Source organism: Rissa tridactyla, chromosome 2, assembly GCF_028500815.1.
Source record: "Rissa tridactyla isolate bRisTri1 chromosome 2, bRisTri1.patW.cur.20221130, whole genome shotgun sequence".
Classification (NCBI taxonomy): Eukaryota; Metazoa; Chordata; class Aves; order Charadriiformes; family Laridae; genus Rissa; species Rissa tridactyla.
Genome location: NC_071467.1, coordinates 84,310,086 through 84,330,205, shown reverse-complemented (window position 1 = coordinate 84,330,205; position 20,120 = coordinate 84,310,086). Strand labels below are relative to the sequence as shown.

The 20,120-nt window shown below is 38.8% G+C and overlaps 1 protein-coding gene across 1 annotated transcript in view; it reads left to right on the top strand.

Annotated features, from left to right (window-relative positions):
• CDH12 (cadherin 12) overlaps positions 1-20,120 on the top strand; it is a 225,394-nt gene that overhangs the window by 132,302 nt on the left and 72,972 nt on the right. The window contains exon 4 of the mRNA XM_054191248.1: positions 19,424-19,543. Within this exon, the coding sequence (XP_054047223.1) occupies positions 19,424-19,543 (120 nt within the window). The remainder of the gene's footprint in view (positions 1-19,423; positions 19,544-20,120) is intronic.

The following is a 20,120-nucleotide window of genomic DNA, read 5'->3' as shown; positions in this document are numbered from 1 at the left end:
ATACTCCCAGAGCTCAATTCTGTCTAAACAATGTGCAGTCCGTATGATACCTTGCTACTTCATGGTGGTCCATGAGAAGATAGTTTGGGAACCATTACTTTATGAAAATTAACATCCATAGTATCTGCATTATACTGTAGAGGAAAAGATTCCAGAAGACTTTTCCAAAAATTCACGTTTATCCTAAATAAACAAATGGTATTCTAGGCAATGTGAAGGAATAAGTATAGCCAAGCAGGATTTTCCTTTGTGTGACCACAACCAGCAACTGACGTGTGCTTGTGATTTCAGTGAGAAAATACTTAGAATTACTTAAGGACAGTAATTTGCAGCTGCAAATTTCAGTCGCTGGTGGGAACCCCAATAGTCCCAAGCATGTAACAGAAACATATTGAAAGCGACAAAGGAAAATTAATTAGACGTTTTTACATAATGGTCAAAGAGTGCATTCCCTCATTCAATGCAGCCTTCAGATGCCTACTGAATTTTAAGAAAACCAGACTGTATTCTGCATTTTATTTAGCTGCAATAACAAAGAAATGAATGAGCCTGTTTTCTCCACTGTGTTCCTATAAATTTGTCCACGGCTAGCCCCCATTCACATGAATTATTATTAATTTCCTTTTTTCGCTTTCTATGATACAGAAAAGCATAGAGGCCCATAAAGTGAAATGAATAAATTAAAACCCAGACAATTAGAAGTGACCTGACACCGCTTAGATTGCTCATTCAAATTCCATATTGTTTAGCTAGTTGTGAGCTACACTCATTTTTGCCAGCCTCTTGACATGAAGCCTGTTGTTGGCACTAGATGCAGTGGGGCCAGGAAAAAACTAGTTGTAGACCAGTGTCAATCATTTGATATGCAGTGGATTTCCAGAAGACACAATCTCACTTTTATTCATCCCATAATTGATTAAAAAGACTGAAATGCATCAAAAAGAGTTATTTCAAATACCACTGTAAAAATTAAAAAGAAGGTGAAAACAAGAAAAGTAGGCTAATTGGAGTCAAAGGATAAAAAACGGCTGAGCAGCTGAATGTCAGCTGCATCCAGAAGCATGGCTTTCTGGGAAGGAGACAGACTACAAAAATCTAGGGAAAGCAGGAGCTGCTTCAGGGATGTTTTATCAAGCTGGCATTGGGCAAGGTTTGGGAGTGGAAGTCCCAGAGGAGAAAGAGGCAAGTGGAAAAGGGAGGTGGTTGCAGACAAACAGGCACATTAGGCAGGAGAAATGAGGAGGATAAGCAAATGTTGTAAGTAAACATGAGAGAGTGCAAATTAAATTGGCTGAATTTGGAGCAGAAACTCACTTTGCTCTGTGTGGCTCACCAGCTGGACTCTATGGGAATGGACATAGGGCAGTCAAAGATTTATGCCTCTGGAACTTGCAAAAGTTATGAGTCTTCTCAGCAGCCAAGGAGAAGACCTACCGTCTAGGTAAGGTATCATTGTTCTCTAAAGAGGAGAGAATACTTTTAGCAGCTGGATGGAAGATGTGGCGTTTTTATTCTTTTGGGTTTGGTTTTGGTATTACACAGTAACTTGTTCTATGACCAGAAGCCTCAATAGGTTTGAGATGAAAATTGAGAACTTACTGCATCCAGATGCTCAAAGTTTTAGCATCTCTTCCCACAGCTGCAAAGTGTATTTGCAAATGCACGTGGGGAAAGAATAACAAAAGAAGAAAAAAAAAAGAACAAAGTGATTCTGCTGTATGAATAAGGCACTGTTCATCTGAACTACAGTATGATCCTGTGTAATATACAAAATGATCTCATTTGCCATAGGTCTCTAGTAGCTAGTAAAACAAAACTGAATGCTAAAAACAACTGCTGTTTTATGCCTGAGGCTTGTTACTAATTTTATCACACTGTTGAATAATTTGGATCTCATTTCAGGGATCAGTTAAGTTGACAAATGTGATTGTGGCTCTTGGGGAAGGAAATGATGTTAAAAATGTTTAGATTTAGGCCATAAATAGTAATTTATTAAAGGGGTTATTTTTTTGTCTCCTCTAGCATTTGTGATACTCTTACAGGTTGGGATGCATTTGTAAAAACCTTTAACAGTGCCCTGAGTCAGTTTCAACAGAATTTACTACAAGAACCCTGACTACCATGTTTTTGGAAGTGCCAAGAATTGAAAAGCTGATCTAGTAAGTTAGATAAATGATTCCCATGGAAAGAAAACACACATAAATTCTTCTTTAATGCTTCAGAATCTAAAGATATTTTTTAAAAATGTTACTTCTCAAAGGCATACCACTTTGCAAAAGGGACCAAAATATATTGAAATTAGATTTCTTTTATACATTAATAATGAGATGTATCTGTGGCAGGTAGCAGGAGGTTTTATATTTGAAGAGTTCCCAGGGAGTTCAATCACATATTTTGGATACAGAATGCATTGTCTGCATAGTTAATGATTTGAAGAAAAGGATGGTTGTAGAATCATGCAAGCAATATTTCAAGTCAGTATATCCACGAGAAAGGCTGCTCAAAATCAGGCGATAGCTCACAAGATCAAGTTTGAAAATTTTAATACCATTTCTTTGTATATCAACATGACAGGAAACATCTGGGTTTACCTAGAGGGATCAAGCTAGTTGGATTTAAAATTTCAAAACAACAGGGATATATAAATGTATGGTCCTTCACTATCCAAGGTAATGAGAGCTTTGTTGCTAATTTTGGGATGAACAGGGTCTCACGCTTTCCAAACAGGGCTTTACAGCGGGAAGTGCAGAACAGCATGAGCTGAAATATCCTTAATTGGGAAAAAGATGAGGTGTATAATTACATTTTACCAGGAGATACACTCTTCGATTGGCTATGAGAACAGTTTTCTTTGCCAGTCATGGCTAAAAGAAGGAGTTTTGAAAGTGGAGGTCTGGGTTTTTCATTTACCTCTGACACCCAGGGAGGAATGGCATATACGTGAATACAGTCTTTAATATCACCTAGGAGCCTAGGACTGCTGGCTAACTCTTCACCAGATCTGGCATAATTCCAGTTTGAAGTTTAGCAGCCGCCACCCACTCAGTCAATAACACAGACTATCTCATGAGGATTCAGGCATTTATTTTTAGATACAGGATGAATGAAGATTTAGTTCATAAACAGCCAGTGTCTGTGTTTTTGGGGTGGGCAGGTACATTAACTTCTAGAGTGCTGAGATTGAAATCTCAAGTGCCTGAAGTTAAATCGTAAAACTTCAGCACCTACAATTAGGACACACCGATGAAAACAATACTAATTTTAAAAAAGAGCAAGCTTAGAGTTTCTTCATCACATTTCTTACTTGCCATGGTACTAGTTTATGCTGGAATCACAGCGCTGCCTTGAATCTCTCTTAAGAGATGAAAACTGAGTCACAAAGGACAAGAGTGTTACTAAAGGCTTTTTTGTGTTAGTGAAGAGTTCATTCACTTAAAAACTCAATCCCAGATATCTTGAAACTGTTTGCCAGGAGCGGTCAACATGCTGGAGGGAGGTCTTATTCCACCTATTGTAGGGAAATGGCCGTCTTTCAGGCTCACGTGTTAATATTGTTCCACGTTGCTGAAAACCCTTAGATTTTCAGTCATCAGGAGTGCTCATACGGAAGAAACTGAGAAGGAGAAAATGAAAGAAAGAGTGACACTGCATGAGAGTCAGGAAGCTGTAACCTTGTGAATAATTAAATGAATGAAATGTAAAAGTTTGTAAGCAGTCACACGTATGAAATTTCCAGAAAGGTGAGCAGTACAGATTTGAACTTCCTCAGACTAAGAAAGGTAGCTGAATTGAGAATTCTGGCAGCGTACATGAGTGTCTCTCCACCTCTCATGCCATCTTGGAAACAAAGGCTTTCTTGTTCTTGCCTGTTTACTGTGCTCGAAACTGAAATGTTTTGCATGTATTGGAATGCCTGAAATTAGCTTAAAATCATGGGTTTGCTTGAGGGTTTTTTTGTTTGTTCCAAAAGCCACACTTTATCTTTCAGTTTCTAACAAGGCAAACAAACAAAAAGAAAATCAGGTGTTTGCACAGCCGTAAGTTACAAGGTGCCTTCTAAAACTTCATAAACTTTGGTCCGAAATAAGCAATATTTTGCAATTCTGTCAGCTCTTGAGATTGTCATTTGACTGCTTCTTGACTGTAGTCCATAGTTCTTTCAAAAGTATGACTTCAAGGAATTCGAAGAACACAATATGCTGCTTTATGTGTCTTAGATTAGGATAGTCTGGTGTTCTTCCCAGTGATACATTTCCACATTATGTATATTATTATGTCATCACCATCGATATAATAGAAGACCTCTCTATTATCACCACACTGGAGAGCATCAAAAATCATCACGCATTGAACTGTCTTAGAACAGCATCTACCACTGTAAGTGTGAAGGCTCATGTTTCCATTTTATCACGAAAAATATAAGAAATAGTGAAATACTTCGTTAAAAAACCAGTCTGGTATAGAAGTAAGAACAGGACAAGACCTCCCTGTTCCAGTCTTCTGCTTCAGTTACTGTCTTTCCTGATGTTGAGAAAAACTCTGCCTGCTATATCTTGAAACAGAGACGTAAGGTAGAAAAGAGCGAAAAGCACGTTTCTGTGACCTTTTGGCAAAGGACGTCCTCCTAGTTGTGCCTGGGAAGTGCATTCCTCCACTGAAACACTGAGATTTTCTTTGGCTCACTGGGCATTTCTTAAGAAAACTGGTTGTAAGTCCGTAGTCTGGCAGCACACAGTCCAGAGATTTGCCTGCTGTGAAGGACACTTGAGGGTTTTTTTTTTTTAAATACTGTTTTGTCAAAGCATTATACTGATCCAAATTATGAAGTAAATACAAAATTGGATTTACTGTTCAGATCAATAACAAATCAGAGTGGTACACTAGCAGGTTGTAATATGATTTTATAAAAAAAAAGATAGAATGCAGACACATGAAAAGAAGGGAGCTGTCACACTAATATAAGATATTTGAGACAGGAGAGTCACGCTCACAGCTAATGTTAAGTGGGTATATTTAAAACTTCCGTATGTTTAATATGACCTTGTGGTTTGAATTTCCTTTCTCTCCTAATCACTAAAATATTCTATTTTCAGTGCTATGAAATTTGCAAAATATGTATCGTAGTATTACCATAAAATTTTCTGTCTTCAGCTGAAACTTTATAGATTTTTGCTAATTAAGTTGCAACTCTTCCTTATGTGACCTAATAATGATACCTATGTATTGTTCTGGTATTACCTAAAGGCTCTGAAAAGGATTAGAGAAGCGTTTACACCTGATGCTGTACAAAGAAAGAGTGCTACCTATGTCATAACAGACAGCAGTATGATGGAATAGAAACTGATCTGTGTGGTGAAACAGAGTGTGCTGAGAACTTTAGCATCCAGAGTACGATCTGCTCTCATGGTTTCAAATAAACTGTCATCTGGCCTCTTGGACTGAGCACCTACCTGTTAACATATGTGTTGCATCAAGTGCATAGCTACAGCATACCTTCCAGCTTAACTTCACCCCAAAATAATCCGGTTTGCACACTTAAAAGAGTGCTTCACATGTTAACCAGTAAGTGGGATCAATTGGAAGATTTGCTTCAGAAGTGCACTCCTGACCAAAATTAAAGTGCTAACACAGAGGCACTTCTGTCATAGCCACGTGTGCAAGGACACAGTAGTACTCCGAGGGGAGGGTTATCTGTTTACACAGTGCGTGGAATCGCAAAGCTAGGGTTAGAAGGGATCCCAAATTCACTTAATGCATTTACATGAGGATCAGCCACATATATGTCATTCCTAATGAATGTCTAATCTGTTCGTAAGAACTTCCAAAGACAGTGACACTACAATCCCTCTAGTAAAATAATAAAATAAAATTAATTCTGTGCTTTGTTTGAAGCCTGACCACTCTTAACCTGAATGCCTGCACTGATTTCTGTTGCCAGCTATTTCTTCCACCTCTCTCTCAGGAGTTTCTGCTGCAAGAATGATTCAGCTGCTTGTGCAAAGTCCAGTAAACTGCTATGAATTATTAAGGAAATCTGAAGTTTACCTTGTTTGTACCTTTATAAGTGGCTGGGACATTCCTACAACAGGAATGGGATTTCTGAGAGGGAACAGAAAGCCTGGCTGAGAAAAGTCACCACAGTCGGTCCTGTGCAAGCTGCCTCTGTTCATACATCAAAAACCTCTGTCTCCCTTGCTGTATGTTTGGTTCATTACTCCTTACCCTGTTCTTGTACAAAGGGAAATTCGTTCATTAGCTTTATTTTAGGAAGGCCCAACTATTGTGGTAAAAGGTAAGAGATGATTGGAAAGGATACAAGGGCCAGGGTTTAAACCAATGACTGCTAGGAATTGGACCAGGACTTATATAGGGCCATGTTATCTTGAATGTTTTCAAATAATGGATTTCTTCCACCTTTTTTATGAAATACTGTTTGGGATGGAGGCTGAGCCTGTTGTCACGTGGAGTAACAATGCCTCTTACCGTTTTTCTTATTCTTGCAAATGAGTTTGGACAAGGGGAACCTTTTGTCGGGCCTGAGGACATCCATGCTGTTCCACCTTCTGAAGCCCATATAGTCAGACCCCTGTTACGGGTATGTTGGGTTACTGTCCCCTATCACTGCTGAAAGTTAGTGTAGTTGGATGTTGATCTAGGAAGCTGTGTAGAATAGCACAGAAATTATGAATTAAATCACTGAATTGATCAGATGACATTTTAAATTTTAATGCAAATGTATAGAGTAAAATCCTATGGATTTTCAGTGCTTTCATCTTGAAGTATCAGGAAGGTCTTCAAAGCAATATTCTGATTATATAATTAAAGAAAAATCAACACCTTTCACAGAATATCACATTGCATACTAGATTGTGTAGAAGTCACTGTTGTGTTCTGAGGTTATTTTTGCATGTTTTTCTGTCTCTGTCTAATCCAACTTTGTACTTAGGAGATTTGTAGATTTTAAATAAGAGAAAAGATCCAAAGTTAAATACAAAGAACATGAAGGAAAAAAATGTTCATGAAGACTGCTCTGCATCCTTCTTGAAAGATTTACCCACAACACTTTAAGTAGGTAGAAAAAGATGTGATGCAGGCAAAACAAACTTTAAAAGAGCTCAGTCATCAACCTGTCCAAATCTCTTTTTCTTGAAAGGTCACCAGATTAGTATGAAATTTGGTTACCAAAATTTGATCCTAAGTGCATGACTATTAAAATATAACTGACCAAAAGGTCCTGATAGACTTCGTTCTGTCGTGCAAAACTAAAAAGATTTTTTTCACCAAATTCTGATGTAGAAATTAACTTTATTCAGGTAAAGATGCCTGGGTGAGCATAGAATTAAATTATTTCTAACCAGGGCCAATATCTGGTGAAAATAAATGAAACAAACTAGCCTCCATATACCATCCGAACATCTACTGAGAATCAAAACGAAGTCCTTTCAACTGACATTCAGTATGAATGACGTTTATTTCACACTAATTTTTTCTTATGTCCTATGTAAAGCTCAAGTTTTCTTATCACTACATTCTGAATAAATCATTTGACATTTGAAGAAATGATGTGTGAAACTCCAGCTCATGAAAACTTCAAACAGTAAAGTAATGGAAATACACTATGACATGTTTTCTCCTTGGTGCGATGTCCACCACATTTGGCATACTTTTTTGGGGGTGGGAGGGGTGCGGTGTCACAATTCCAAGACCTTTGCCACACCTTAAGAATCTCCAGGAGCTCTTCCACAAGAAAAGTGAATGTCTTAAAAGTGATTGCTTGAAGTTCTTTTCCTGATACTCTTTCATCTGGCTGTAGAAGGATGGAATGTTGTTGAAAGGCGTGCAGCTGATACTGGCAAATGCTGGACAGCTAAACATCGTGACAACCGTCAAGTTACGTTAGCATTCAAAAGCGAGGAATGAATTCCAGTATATCACTTACCTCATTCAAACCGAGCTTAATACTTAGCCTTTTCTTGCCTTTTCTTTGAACACTTGCATCTGAAAAACGTTTTAATCATACCGAACCACTTTACAGATTAATAATTGAATAGCAGCTCTTTGTGCTCTTTTTCTGGGGTTCACTCTTTCTCCTCAAACCCTTAAGATTTCGGTGCATCTATTATTTCACAATTCCATTGAAGAAAATATTTACTTCCTAGGGCACATCTATTTTCATACAATGTTTTTGGCAAAGTCCTCTGGTTCAAACATAGCATTTGATATCAGAAAGGTTCTTTCTTCTAATACAGCTTATACCACCTCTCTGCAAAACATAAACTAAATCAAAAAAAGCATGCTTTTATCAGCAGAGACATCTGCCGTAAGAGTTTTTGCCAGCATAGGTATCGTGATTAGAGGGTGTACTGTTTATTTTTATCTCCCACATCCTAGCCTTGATGGGTATACTGGCAAAATTAAGTCCCTATTGAGTCATGGCCTGAAAAGTTATCAAGTTGTCAAGATGATAAAAGTAAAATTCAAGGCTAAGTTTTTCTATTTGCTAAATTTCATATGTGTGAGAGGACCTTCTGTCACATTGGTAAGAGGAAAACAATCCACAGACTTGAAAGCAAAAAAGAAAAATCACTCTCAAGAGATGTATTTTTCAAACTAAGCTTAGTATTTGCTAATTGGTTCTTGTGCTGCTCTCCTTGTGCGTTATTTCCAGCAGTTGCTTTACCAGGCTACTCCTTTATGTGCATATTGGGTATAGACTATTAGCTGCTATTTCAGGCTATTCATTTTCTTCAGAAGTGCAACCTCTGTAAACATCATTACAGCCTTGGGACTGTGTAAGCAGCTGGATGTCTTTATAAATAAATAAATAGCCTAAATTAATAAAAATAAATACATTAAATAAATATTCAGTGCTAACAGAGTCATTATTAGCTTAGTCAGATTGTGTGCCCTTAGTGGCTTAACTCTGGTCGACCCCAACAGATGAGGGTAGGAAAAAAAGGAAAAAGAAAATAATTGCTTTTCTGATTTCCAAGCTAAATAATTATCTAAAAGCCCACAGCTGTAGGTTTCCCCTGTTTGCCCTCATCATCCATGAGGGAGACAGGGATGGCCAGGAGTAAGGGACCTATAAATTAATTTGCAAGAAAGACTTTGAGAGATAAAGACATTGCGGGCAATGAAATGCGCCGACTCTTTCTAAAACTTAAGTTCTGCTTTATGAAGCATTTAGAGCATAAGGAAGAAGAAACAAGAAAATCTTTCTCCTTCACAATGTCATGTCTTCCAATTTGCCGGGAAAAAACCCTCAACACTTAAAGCACTGTTTTCCCGATGAAATCAGAGTGGTTATGTAGTTCAGCTTAAGAAAGCCAGCTTCCATACTACCTGGAGTGTTGCCACTGTAAATCAAATGTTATCCTGGAGATAGCAGAAATACCTTTGATTATGCACTAAATGCTGAGACTTGCAACAGCTGCTTTTAGCTACCAGCACAGCAAAAGTATTAGCAAAAAGCTGCCATTCTTCATCAATTACAACAGGGAATGGCAGTATTGCTTTGGTGGACATAGCTGCTTCTGACAGCTGAGAGAAAAATATATATGTTCTGTGTGATGTCTGGAATGCAAAACAGGAGAAAAGTGTGCTTCCCCGATTGTGGGTAGTATTCAAGATATTGATGGAGCCAGCAAGCTTGTGTTATTATGAGGGCTGCACAGCCATGAATATATAAACTGGAAACTGGCTTTTCCAAGTAAAATATGCCTCCCTCACATTACTTTAGTGGGAGTCAGCTTCAGGAGTATATCTTCAAAACGTATTATTGGTAATTCCTTCTATAAAAGATAAGCCCCAAAAGGGCAATGTCAGCATCTCTCCTTACAGATGCGCATGTTCTCCCAGTGCTGGAGCTTTGCCAAAACTGCCAGTGGCAGGTCAGGGGGATATTTATTGAGACAGGGAATCTCCTGATCTGAATTGCAATGTAGTGCCAAGTTGCCAAGGTGCTATTCTGGGAATTGTTTAGGAAGAAAATTGTGCAAAGTAGTGAGTTTCTATGCCAGCAGGTATGCTCATGCTTCCTCCCACCCATATAAAAAAGGTTTGCACAATCGTCTGATTTCTGTCAAAAGTACCACGCGCCCAACTCCCAGCACAGTGACAAAACCACAAAACCATACATGTGGTAGGGAAGAGGTTGTACAGCAAGATGATGACAGCTCTTCTGACTCTACAAGAAAACCATGCTGGGTTAAAAAAAAAAAAAAAGAAAAGAAAAAGAACGTTTATGGCAGAAGATCTGCTATTTGATCTTTACTCACCATGAATAGATGCAACTACCTTGACAGTCCATTACAAAAAGTAAATTCTGTGAAAATTCAGATATGTTGTCTCTTACTTATTTCCTACTAACAAAAGACAGGAAAAAAAGTGAACAAGATAAATGGTAAAATCACAGCCCTGGACTTCAAAAGAGGAGACTTGAGCTTGTTCAGGAATTTTCTTGGCAGAATCCCATAGGAGCATCCAAAGAGGCTGTGGGATCTCTGACACTGGAGATAATAAAAATTTGGCTGGACAAGAGCCTGAGTGACCTCCTCTGACTGAACCTCTGATCTGTGCGGAGTGGAGAGAGGCTCCAGCGAGAGCCTGTGGAACACTTACAACATGCTGAAGTCCTGCTCTCACTTGCCATATCTCTTCCCTTCTCAATTACCCTCAAACCTTACTGCTCCCATCCAGCCCCCTCTTGCCTCTTCAAAACCTCAAAGCAGTTTCCCCTCACTTTCTGTGGAAAATAATGCACTGTCACTACTTACCTGGATTTTGGCATTTATTAAAAGACTTAATGGGATTTGCAGGCCAAGTGAAAGCTGACGTTAGTGAGAAAAGACTTGACATATTTCCACCTCCATTTTAATTTGTCTTTGCAATTCTATTGACCATAAATTATTTTTGCAGGATTAACGTCTAAGTAAGTATGTTGTCCACTTCTCCTGGCCTTGAATCCTCTCATTTTCTTCTACAGTAAAACAACCGATTTATCTAGTCTCAGTTGAATTTTGTGAGTTCTTGGTCATGCCCTTTAGTTTAACGAATTAAACATACAAAAGATTCCCTGCTTGGTTATTTTAGAAGCCAACAGCAGCTCCACAGCCAGCAAGATATACCACCTACACTTTGGTGATGGCAAAACTTATTTCCAAGCTGAAAGAGTACAAAAGGTCAATATTTTAGTCTTTTGCAATAAAAAGCCAGGAGGGGGAAATGAATAAATTAAATGTTCTGTTTTGAAACTGGGGATGGTCTGAACTTCGGCGTAATTATTGTAACAAATTTTGGCTGTTCATTCACAAGGAATTTGAAAATATCAGACTGGGTGTATTAGAAAATTTTGACATTTCTTTCTAATACTTTTTGTATGGGAAGAGATTCAAACAATACTGCTCTTCTTTCAGAGATTCTTTTGTTTTTGACAAAGTAGCATTTTTACTAATGAAAGACTGTCAAAAAAAATGCAGATAGTTCTAGAAGTCAAATCCTTATTTCACAAACATTCTCACTATGGTATAAACTCAGGCTTCCTATAGTTCCCTCCAGTCATTCTAATATAAACTATGAGGCTTTTTTAGTGCTATTTCAGTCAGTTTGATCAATGAGTTAGAAATCTTGGGCCCCATTCTATTTGCAGTTATTGCTGGATTGCCTGTGGACTTCAGCCAGAGTAAAATTCAGGCCAGTATGCTTGCTGTGATTAAAACAACTATTTACAATATGTTAGTCCTCAGTATCGTCTGTATTATTTTAAAGAAAATATAATCTTCATTAAAATTCCATACCATTTCCTTGAGCCATGTGAATGGTTTAGAATTATTTTCCTTTTCTTTCTAAAACATAAATAACTACTTAAGCAGTTCCATTCTTCTGCATTTTATAATGCCTTACGTCAAATATTTGTTGATTGCACATGAAGAATTAAAAATACAAGTCTCTTTAAATGCTGAATATCTTATAAGGTGTTTCCAAACAATAAAAAATACTGTATTTTTTTGTTCATTTGATTACTCCATGTAGTAATGTAAGTACATATTTTAATTAAAATGTCACAAGCTATAGTGAATGTGATCCTCCATCACCACCTTTGTGCATTAAAGATTTACAGCTGTATTATTGCCTGCAAAAAAATAATTAGATTTTAGAGTCTGCTTTTAAAAGTATATTGGTTTTATGCTTTGCAATAAAATAAAAAGCTTGTTAGATGCAATGGTCAATGCTTGATAATACTGAAAGGATGAGAAACCAATTTCAGAAAACCTGTTTAGAACATTAGGTATGTATTTAAGTTAGTAAATGACTTGAGGCACATTAAAATAACATGCCTGACCTCTCATAGAAATATCTGTTTGTCGTAAAAGATCTGACAGATGAATTAACACGGTTGAAACTGCTATGACTGTGAAATAGATTATTTTTTATATTCAGTGCCGGCTATTTATCAGGCTAAAACATGACTTTGAATGTCTGCCTTAATAAAAGTTCATTTATAAATCAGTATTTCTTCTTTCTTTTTTGTAATAAGGTTGAATTACCTGGAGCATGTACTAAGAATATCTAAGAATTCATCTGTGCAGGGATCGTCAGGCACCTAGCTCCATGGCAGAACTTTCAGGCAGGCTAATGGACGCTGTCTGCTTCCTTCACCTTGCAACATCACATTTTTGCATGAGAGCTTAGACATAGATATGGATTGAGCTGTGGTGTTTCATGTGGCTAGCTGTGCATCACTGGTACATGCAAACCAGCGCTACCAGGTTCACTGTGCCTAGCCCCTGGCTACCAAGGGATCTACAGAGAGATCTGGACGGGCTGGATCTATGGGACAAGCCTAATTGTATGAAGTTCAACAAGGCCAAGTGTCAGGTCCTGCACTTGGCTCACAATAACCCCATGCAATACTACAGGCTTGAGGAAGAGTGGCTGGAAAGCTGCCTGGCAGAAAAGGACCTGGGTGCATTGGTCAACAGCCAGCTGAATATGAGCCAGCAGTGCGCCCGGGTGGCCAAGGCGGCCAACAGCCTCCTGGCTTGTGTCAGAAATAGTGTGGCCAGCAGGACTAGGGAAGTGATTGTCCCACTGTACTCAGCGCTGGTGAGGCTGCCACTTGAGTACTGTGTGCAGTTTTGGGCCCCTCACTACAGAAAAGACATTGAGGTGCTGGAGCATGTCCAAGGAGGAGCAACAAAGCTGGTGAAGGGTCTAGAGCACGTGTCTTATGAAGAGCAGCTGAGGGAACTGGGGTCTTTTGGCCTGGAGATAAGGAGGCTGAGGGGAGACCTTATGGCTCCCTACAACTACCTGAAAGGAGGTTGTAGCAAGGTCAGGGTCAGTCTCTTCTCCCAAGTAGTAGGCGACAGGACAAGAGGAAATGGTCTCAGGTTGTTCTAGGGGAGGTTTAGTTTGGATATTGGCAAAAATTTCTTCACTGAATGTCAAGCATTGGAACAGGCTGCCCATGGAAGTAATTGAGTCGCCATCCATGGAGATATTTAAAAGACGTGGAGAGGTAGTGCTGAGGGACATGGTTTAGTAGTAACTTGGCAGTGCTATGTTAACGTTTGGACTTGATGATTTTAAAGGTCTCTTCCAACCATAATAATTCTATGATTTTATGATTCTAAAGTGAACTCCAGGTGCCTGGTATGAGTGTAGATGCCTACATGGTAGAAGTCTAATAATAGGTGACATGAACACCACTAGAAGTATTGCTGTGAAAGCACTCATTCTGGCTCACACTCTTTCAGCAAATCCTTGTTTTGGTTGGAGGAAGATACTGCTGGTAGTGTAGCAGTAGCTGCTTGCTGGTCATAGTAGTTTTGGAAAGAAGGGGAGATGGGCACTGCTCTGTAAAAAGGATATTGATTGGTTTTAAGCTGCTGTTGCTAGGCCTTAGGGAACAAATGATGGAATAGGGAATGAGCTCTAAAATCCATTCTCAGCCACCGTAGATTTGCTTTGAATATGCAAAACCAGATAAACACAGTTACTGGTGTATCTGTTGTTTCAGCCTCCTGAGAGAATGTATGGATTAAATTTATGAAAAATTACCAGCTTTGCTAATTAAAAATCCCCCCACTAACACATTCAATACCTCACATGCCAGCATCTTAAATATATGTGAATACTTACATCATAAAAAGAAAAAATAGGTTTCTTGAATATTTAATTGACCATTTCTTACCTAATGCTGTCGGAACTTAAGAGAAACTGATGAATGTACTGAGTGAGTAGTTCTTGATTTGTGTTAGTTTAGTATACTTTGTAAAGTTTCTCCTATACTGAAGTGCTACCAGTCTATGCATTCAGTCATAAATCATAGAATCATAGAATGGTTTGGGTTGGAAGGGACCAGGGTTGGAAGGATCATTTAGTTTCAACTCCGTTGCCATGGATAGGGGCAGCTTCCACTCGACCCGTTTGCTCAAAGCTCCATCCAACCTGGCCTTGAACACTTCCAGGGAAGCGTCATCCACAACTTCTCTGGGCAACCCGTTCTGTTGTCTCACCACCCTCACAGTAAAGAATTACTTACATCTTACTTACATCTAATCTAAATCTACCCTTTTTCAGTTTAAAACAGTTACCCCTATCATATCACTACACTCCCTGATAAAAAGTCCCACCCCATCTTTCCTGCAGGCCCCCTATAAGTACTGGGAGGCTGTACTATAAAGGCTTCCTGGAACCTTCTCTTCTTTAGGCTATACAACCTCGACTCTCTCAGCCCGTCCTCATAGAAGTGCTCCAGCCCTCTGATCATCTTCGTGGCCCTCCTCTGGATCTGCTCGAGCAGGTCCATGTCTTTCTGATGCTGGAGGCCCCACAGCTGAACACAATACTCCAGGTGGGGTTCCTCAAGAGTCAAGTACAGGGGGAGAATCACCTCCCTTAATCTGCTCGTCACTCTTCTTTTGATGCAGACCAGGATATGATTGGCTTTTTGGCTGCGAGCACACATTGACTGGTCATATTCATCCAACAATACCCCCAAGTCCTTCTACACAGGTCTACTCTCAGTTGACTTATCTCCCAGTCCGTACTAATATTGGTGACTGGCACTACCCAGGTTCAGGACCTGGCACTTGGCCTTGTTGAACTTCATGAGGTTCGCGTGGGACCTGCCAAGGTTTCTCTGGATGGCATCCCTTCCCTCCAGCATATCAACTGCACTAAGCAGCTTGGTGTCATTGGCAAACTTCTGGAGGGTGCACTCAATCCCACTGTCCATGTCCCCAAAAAAGATGTTAAATAATACTGGTGCCAATGTGGACCCCTTAGAGCACCACTTGTCACTGGTCTCCACCTGGACATTGAGTCATTCACTGGAACTCTTTGAGTGTGACCATCCAGCCAATTCGTTATCCACCAAGTGGTCCACCTGTCAAATCCATATCTCCGCATTTTAGGGACAAGGATGTTTTGTGGGACAGTATCAAAATCAATTATAATTTTGGATTTGGGGTGTTTTTTTCTGTTTTATTTCACCCGGAGGAAATACATTTATGAATTCCACTAATCCAGTGTCATGCTGATCTGTCTTATTCATTCCATATGACTTTTTCTTGTGGGTTATCTTTTATTGCAGATCTGAATAGAACTTAAATACTCTACCATGTGCATAAAAAGGTAGGCATAATGAGATAAAATATAAATAATGCAGATCATCTTTCCTTATTGTTCTCTTTTATAACAAAAATAATGAAATGTCATTTAACCATAAGGAGTCAAAATAAAATTTATTCTAGGTATTAATTTGATAGAATAAAATAGTAAACAAATGAGTTGGTATTTTATCAATAATTCTACAAATAAAAGAATAAATCACACTGTTCATATGAAGGTAAAAATTTCTTAAAGTATATGTAAGTTTTCCATAAGAAAAAGACCGTAGCATTTTTTGCATAAACTTTACCAGAGCTAAATCTGCCTTCTGAATATGACCTAGCGTAGCAAACTATCATATCTTAGTCCTCTTCAAAGTAAACTGTAATTATTTTTTCCTGAACTTAGCTTCTAAGGATTAAAAGAAAAGCTATGATAGTGATAAATACAGGTGCAGAATTGTAACTGAAATGGATAGAAAATAAGTATTACTATTTAACAGCTCGAATACTTAAGAGGCACAATGCTGTCTTCTTAAATAATTTCCTTAAAATTTAATAACATGTGTGATTAATTTTGTCTCATTGCAGCTTCAGTTTATCAGTTAATATTAATTTCAAATCTCAAGATTAGTACAATATTAGGTTTAAGGAATCTTTTTTTAAAGAGCTGGCATATAGACTTATGTGTTGTTTTCAATTTGCAAGTGAGGTGCAGTGAAGCAAAATTCATGAAGATGACATATCCTAAAGTTCTGCAAAAGTATTGAATAGGTAACATGAGATTTTCCTCACTGCCTGACTTTCAGAGTCTTTTAAATATCCACATTTGTCGTCCAAAGTTAGTCAACGTGAACAGTCAGTAGTAAAATATGTGATTCACCCTCTTGAGGTGATGACCAGTGCTCGGTGTGACAGGTCTGCTCTTTCTATCAGACAGCATCAAGTAGTAGAGAGGTCTTCTCTAAGGTGTTTGCAAGTTCTCTGTTGGTAACCTGTGAGAAAACGGGGGGTGTGGCTAGCCTTCCAGAATGTACAAAGAACCTTAACTTTCTCAAAGAACCTTAACTTTCTGCATTTGTCTTTGTAAATATTGGTCTGCCTGTCCTGTTCTTTTATGGAGAATGTTGCTCCCTTCAAGGTGCAAAGCAAAGGTCTTGGTAACATGATGACAAAATTTTGTCAGTTCTTACTCAGAAGACAAACTAAAATCAGCTCCCTGAAGTAGAAACCACTGTGGCATCAGAAACAAGAGCCCTGGCCCAAGGGGAGACTTGGGAATGTGTAACAGCACTGTCTTTTTGTTGGGAAAAGTGCAGGATATTATCTTAAACCAATCCCAAAGCAGCGCATTTGTCAGCCAAAGCTCTCAGTCAACCAGTTCCAGCACAGACCTCAGCATCTGGGAATCTGATGCTTTCTGCCACCACCTCAGAGGGGAGCAAAACCCACCAGCCAAAGGTCAGAACACAGTGAACGACTAAACAATTTGGTAGGAAGGAAAGGAGGAGGGAAATATATTAAAAGGTAGCATTTCTTTTCAGTGGAAAAAGTAGACTGAATTTTTTAGGTTGGAAAGATAGTGAGATACTGTAACAATAAAGGAAGACAGCTGTGTTTATACGAGGAAGGGAGGTTGTACTGTACATGACATGAACATGACATGTTTTGTCAATGTAATTGTTCCAGAAGGAACAGGTCCAAAGGTGGCACATACAGCGAACTTCTGTTTTTCGAGGAAAGAGGGGAAAAATTTCAAAGCCACCGTTTCCTTCTCCATCTTGGTCACAGAAGTAGAACTGTTATTGCTGTGGATCCCTGAATTTCTGGAGCAGAGGACAGGGCTGAAAGTGGGTGATCCTATTACAAAGATACTCCTTATGGACAGGAGCAGAGGAAAGCCATCAAATGCTCTACAGGTATTAGATAGCTTCTGTATGTCGTTCCAGCAGGAAAATGTATCCCTCCAGCTGGGCTTGTCTGAGCTATTTAATGTACAGTCGGTTATGATTATCTGTTATGTAAAGAAAGGCACAAATGTTTTAGTAGGCACTGCTTCCACAGTTGTTATATGAACCTGGACTTTGGTGTTCTCTAACACGTATCATTCCTCACCTTTCACATCCAGAATATCAAAAGAGTTGCCTTAGGCTTTTAGTTAACTGAATCCATCTCAACAGTTTATTTTCATTAATTTATTCATTTATAATCTTTCATTTCTTTTGGAAGTGGATTTTAATGAAACTTGCCCAAAGCTTAAAAACACGATCAGCCTATTGACTTTAAAAAGTGATTGTTAGTCAAATTACACTTACATTTCTGTGTCTTCTTCAGGAGATAGAAAGAATATCTCTTGGAATACCTTTTCATTCTCTATTGTTCAAGAAATAACCGTAACAGCAGCAGTCTTGTATGACCAGCCACCGTGCAGCAAGTATTTTTACAACGTTAATTCCAAACCCTTCAGCACCACTGTCAGTCCTTACCTGGAGAGATTGTTGGGGGGGGTGGGGACTGGAAAAAAAAATAATTCTCCAAACAGCTACCTTTGCTATGAGTTACTTTCCTGTCTAAGTCGTAGGACCTTTCACGTGGAGCATCTCTCATTGAGGCACTCCCAGAAATAAACTTCGACAAGTCCATTAAGGTTAATTTTAAATTGTGAACATCCTTTGAAACTTGCCAGTTTTCATTACAGAAAAGTAGCGGTCTTGAAGCGCTTGCAGTATTCCACGGATCTAGTTGAAAAAATGTAAGATGACCTCCAAATGCAGAACATTTCTTAAAAAAAAATGGTGGGGATAACCCTCTTCCCTGTGCTGTTTCTCGTATAGGTTGTCTTAACCCTCACTCACTCCACATCAGCATTGCAGACCCCAATGTTCATTTGCACAGAAAATTGTAGGAAACTATTAATTCTTCAAAGCTGATGGGAGAGCCTAAATATGTGGCCATTTATTTTGCTGAAGACTATAGTTTGAACACTACTTGCATCATGGGGCAGTGGGGAAATGCAGATAAATTGCTTAGTAACCAGCAGGAGGGACAAGACATTTCTGCAAGACTACTGCCATTTGCAGTGTGTTTTCTGTCTTCACGTGCATTTCTTTCGCTCCATGGCATGGGTCCCCTTTAAGTTGGAATATGAAGTAAACTGCACTAGGTCTGGTCTATAATCATGAATGAAAATAGAATATCAAGGGGAGTTTCTTCCTCCATGGTATTTTTGTTTCTTAATTAGCTCTATTGGAAAGGGACGAAGACTGAAGTCTGGATTTTGAAGACAACTGGCTCAACCAAACACCTCATTTCATTCTACAATGGGAATGTGAATTCCACCTTTAGGACACTGCAGTATAGTATTTTCAGGTACTTAGAGATTGGTTCACTGGCAGATTCAGGACTTGCTTGACCAGAGACTTGTTTTAAAGGCAACTCACATATTTTACTTCCACAGTTGTCAACCTTTTCACACAAGACTGTGAGGCATACTCCTTTTTCAAAATCCGGTATTGCGCTTCTTCAGGCCTCCATCCTACATGTGTTGGGCAAAAACTTATTGTAATTAGTGCATGCATCATAAACTGTTTATAAATATCTTCTGATTCTGGACTGCTTCCCCTTTCCTTCCCATGATGCCTCAGCTGTTACCTAGATGGAGCTGAAGAATTGACAGTTTTATTCTCACCTTGTTTCCAGTGGAACAAGTATTACAACCGAATCCAGTAACAACAGGACTAACGTGTCTGAAATATCCCTGATCACTGCTCTATACTGAAAACGTGATTACCTGTGTTTCTTTGCAGGTGCATATGTGCTTCAAGTAAAGGCAACAGATGCTGATGATCCCACTTACGGAAACAGTGCTAGAGTGGTTTACAGCATTCTTCAGGGGCAACCGTATTTCTCCATTGATCCAAAGACAGGTAAATAGTTTATCAGCAGCAGTGGGAGAATGAAACTTTGGATTTTGATTCAGGTGGGCAATATCGATGAATAAATATGGACTAGGCTGATATGTCCAAAAGCTAGTAGAGTAACTTTGCACATGATATAGTTTTGAGTATTGACTAGGTTTTGGATGAATTACAATCTGTTGTAGAAAAAAAAAGAAACATGCTCCTCCGGTGAGTCCTGGAATATCTAAAATATACACTGAGAAATTATTTTTTTATGCTTTATCTGCTACATGCATTCTATGTTTCGGGGTTTTTTTCCTGATGATTTGATGATTTGTTTTTGTACCCTGGGTCTACATTCTTTTTTCTCAGCATTTTTAATTGCTGAACTTACAGTCAGAAATTTTCTAGCAATGACTGTTTTGCTATATGGAGCTAATTTGAGACTGTGGAACAGCTAATCATCTCCTGCTCTCCTCTTTTCCTGGGGTTTGTCTGGGGTTACTGGATGTGTGAATGGAAAAGGATAATACGTTTAAAGAGACTGAAGTATTTGTGAGGTTGGTAGACATGTTAACTAGATATCTGGTCCTATATTTCTAAA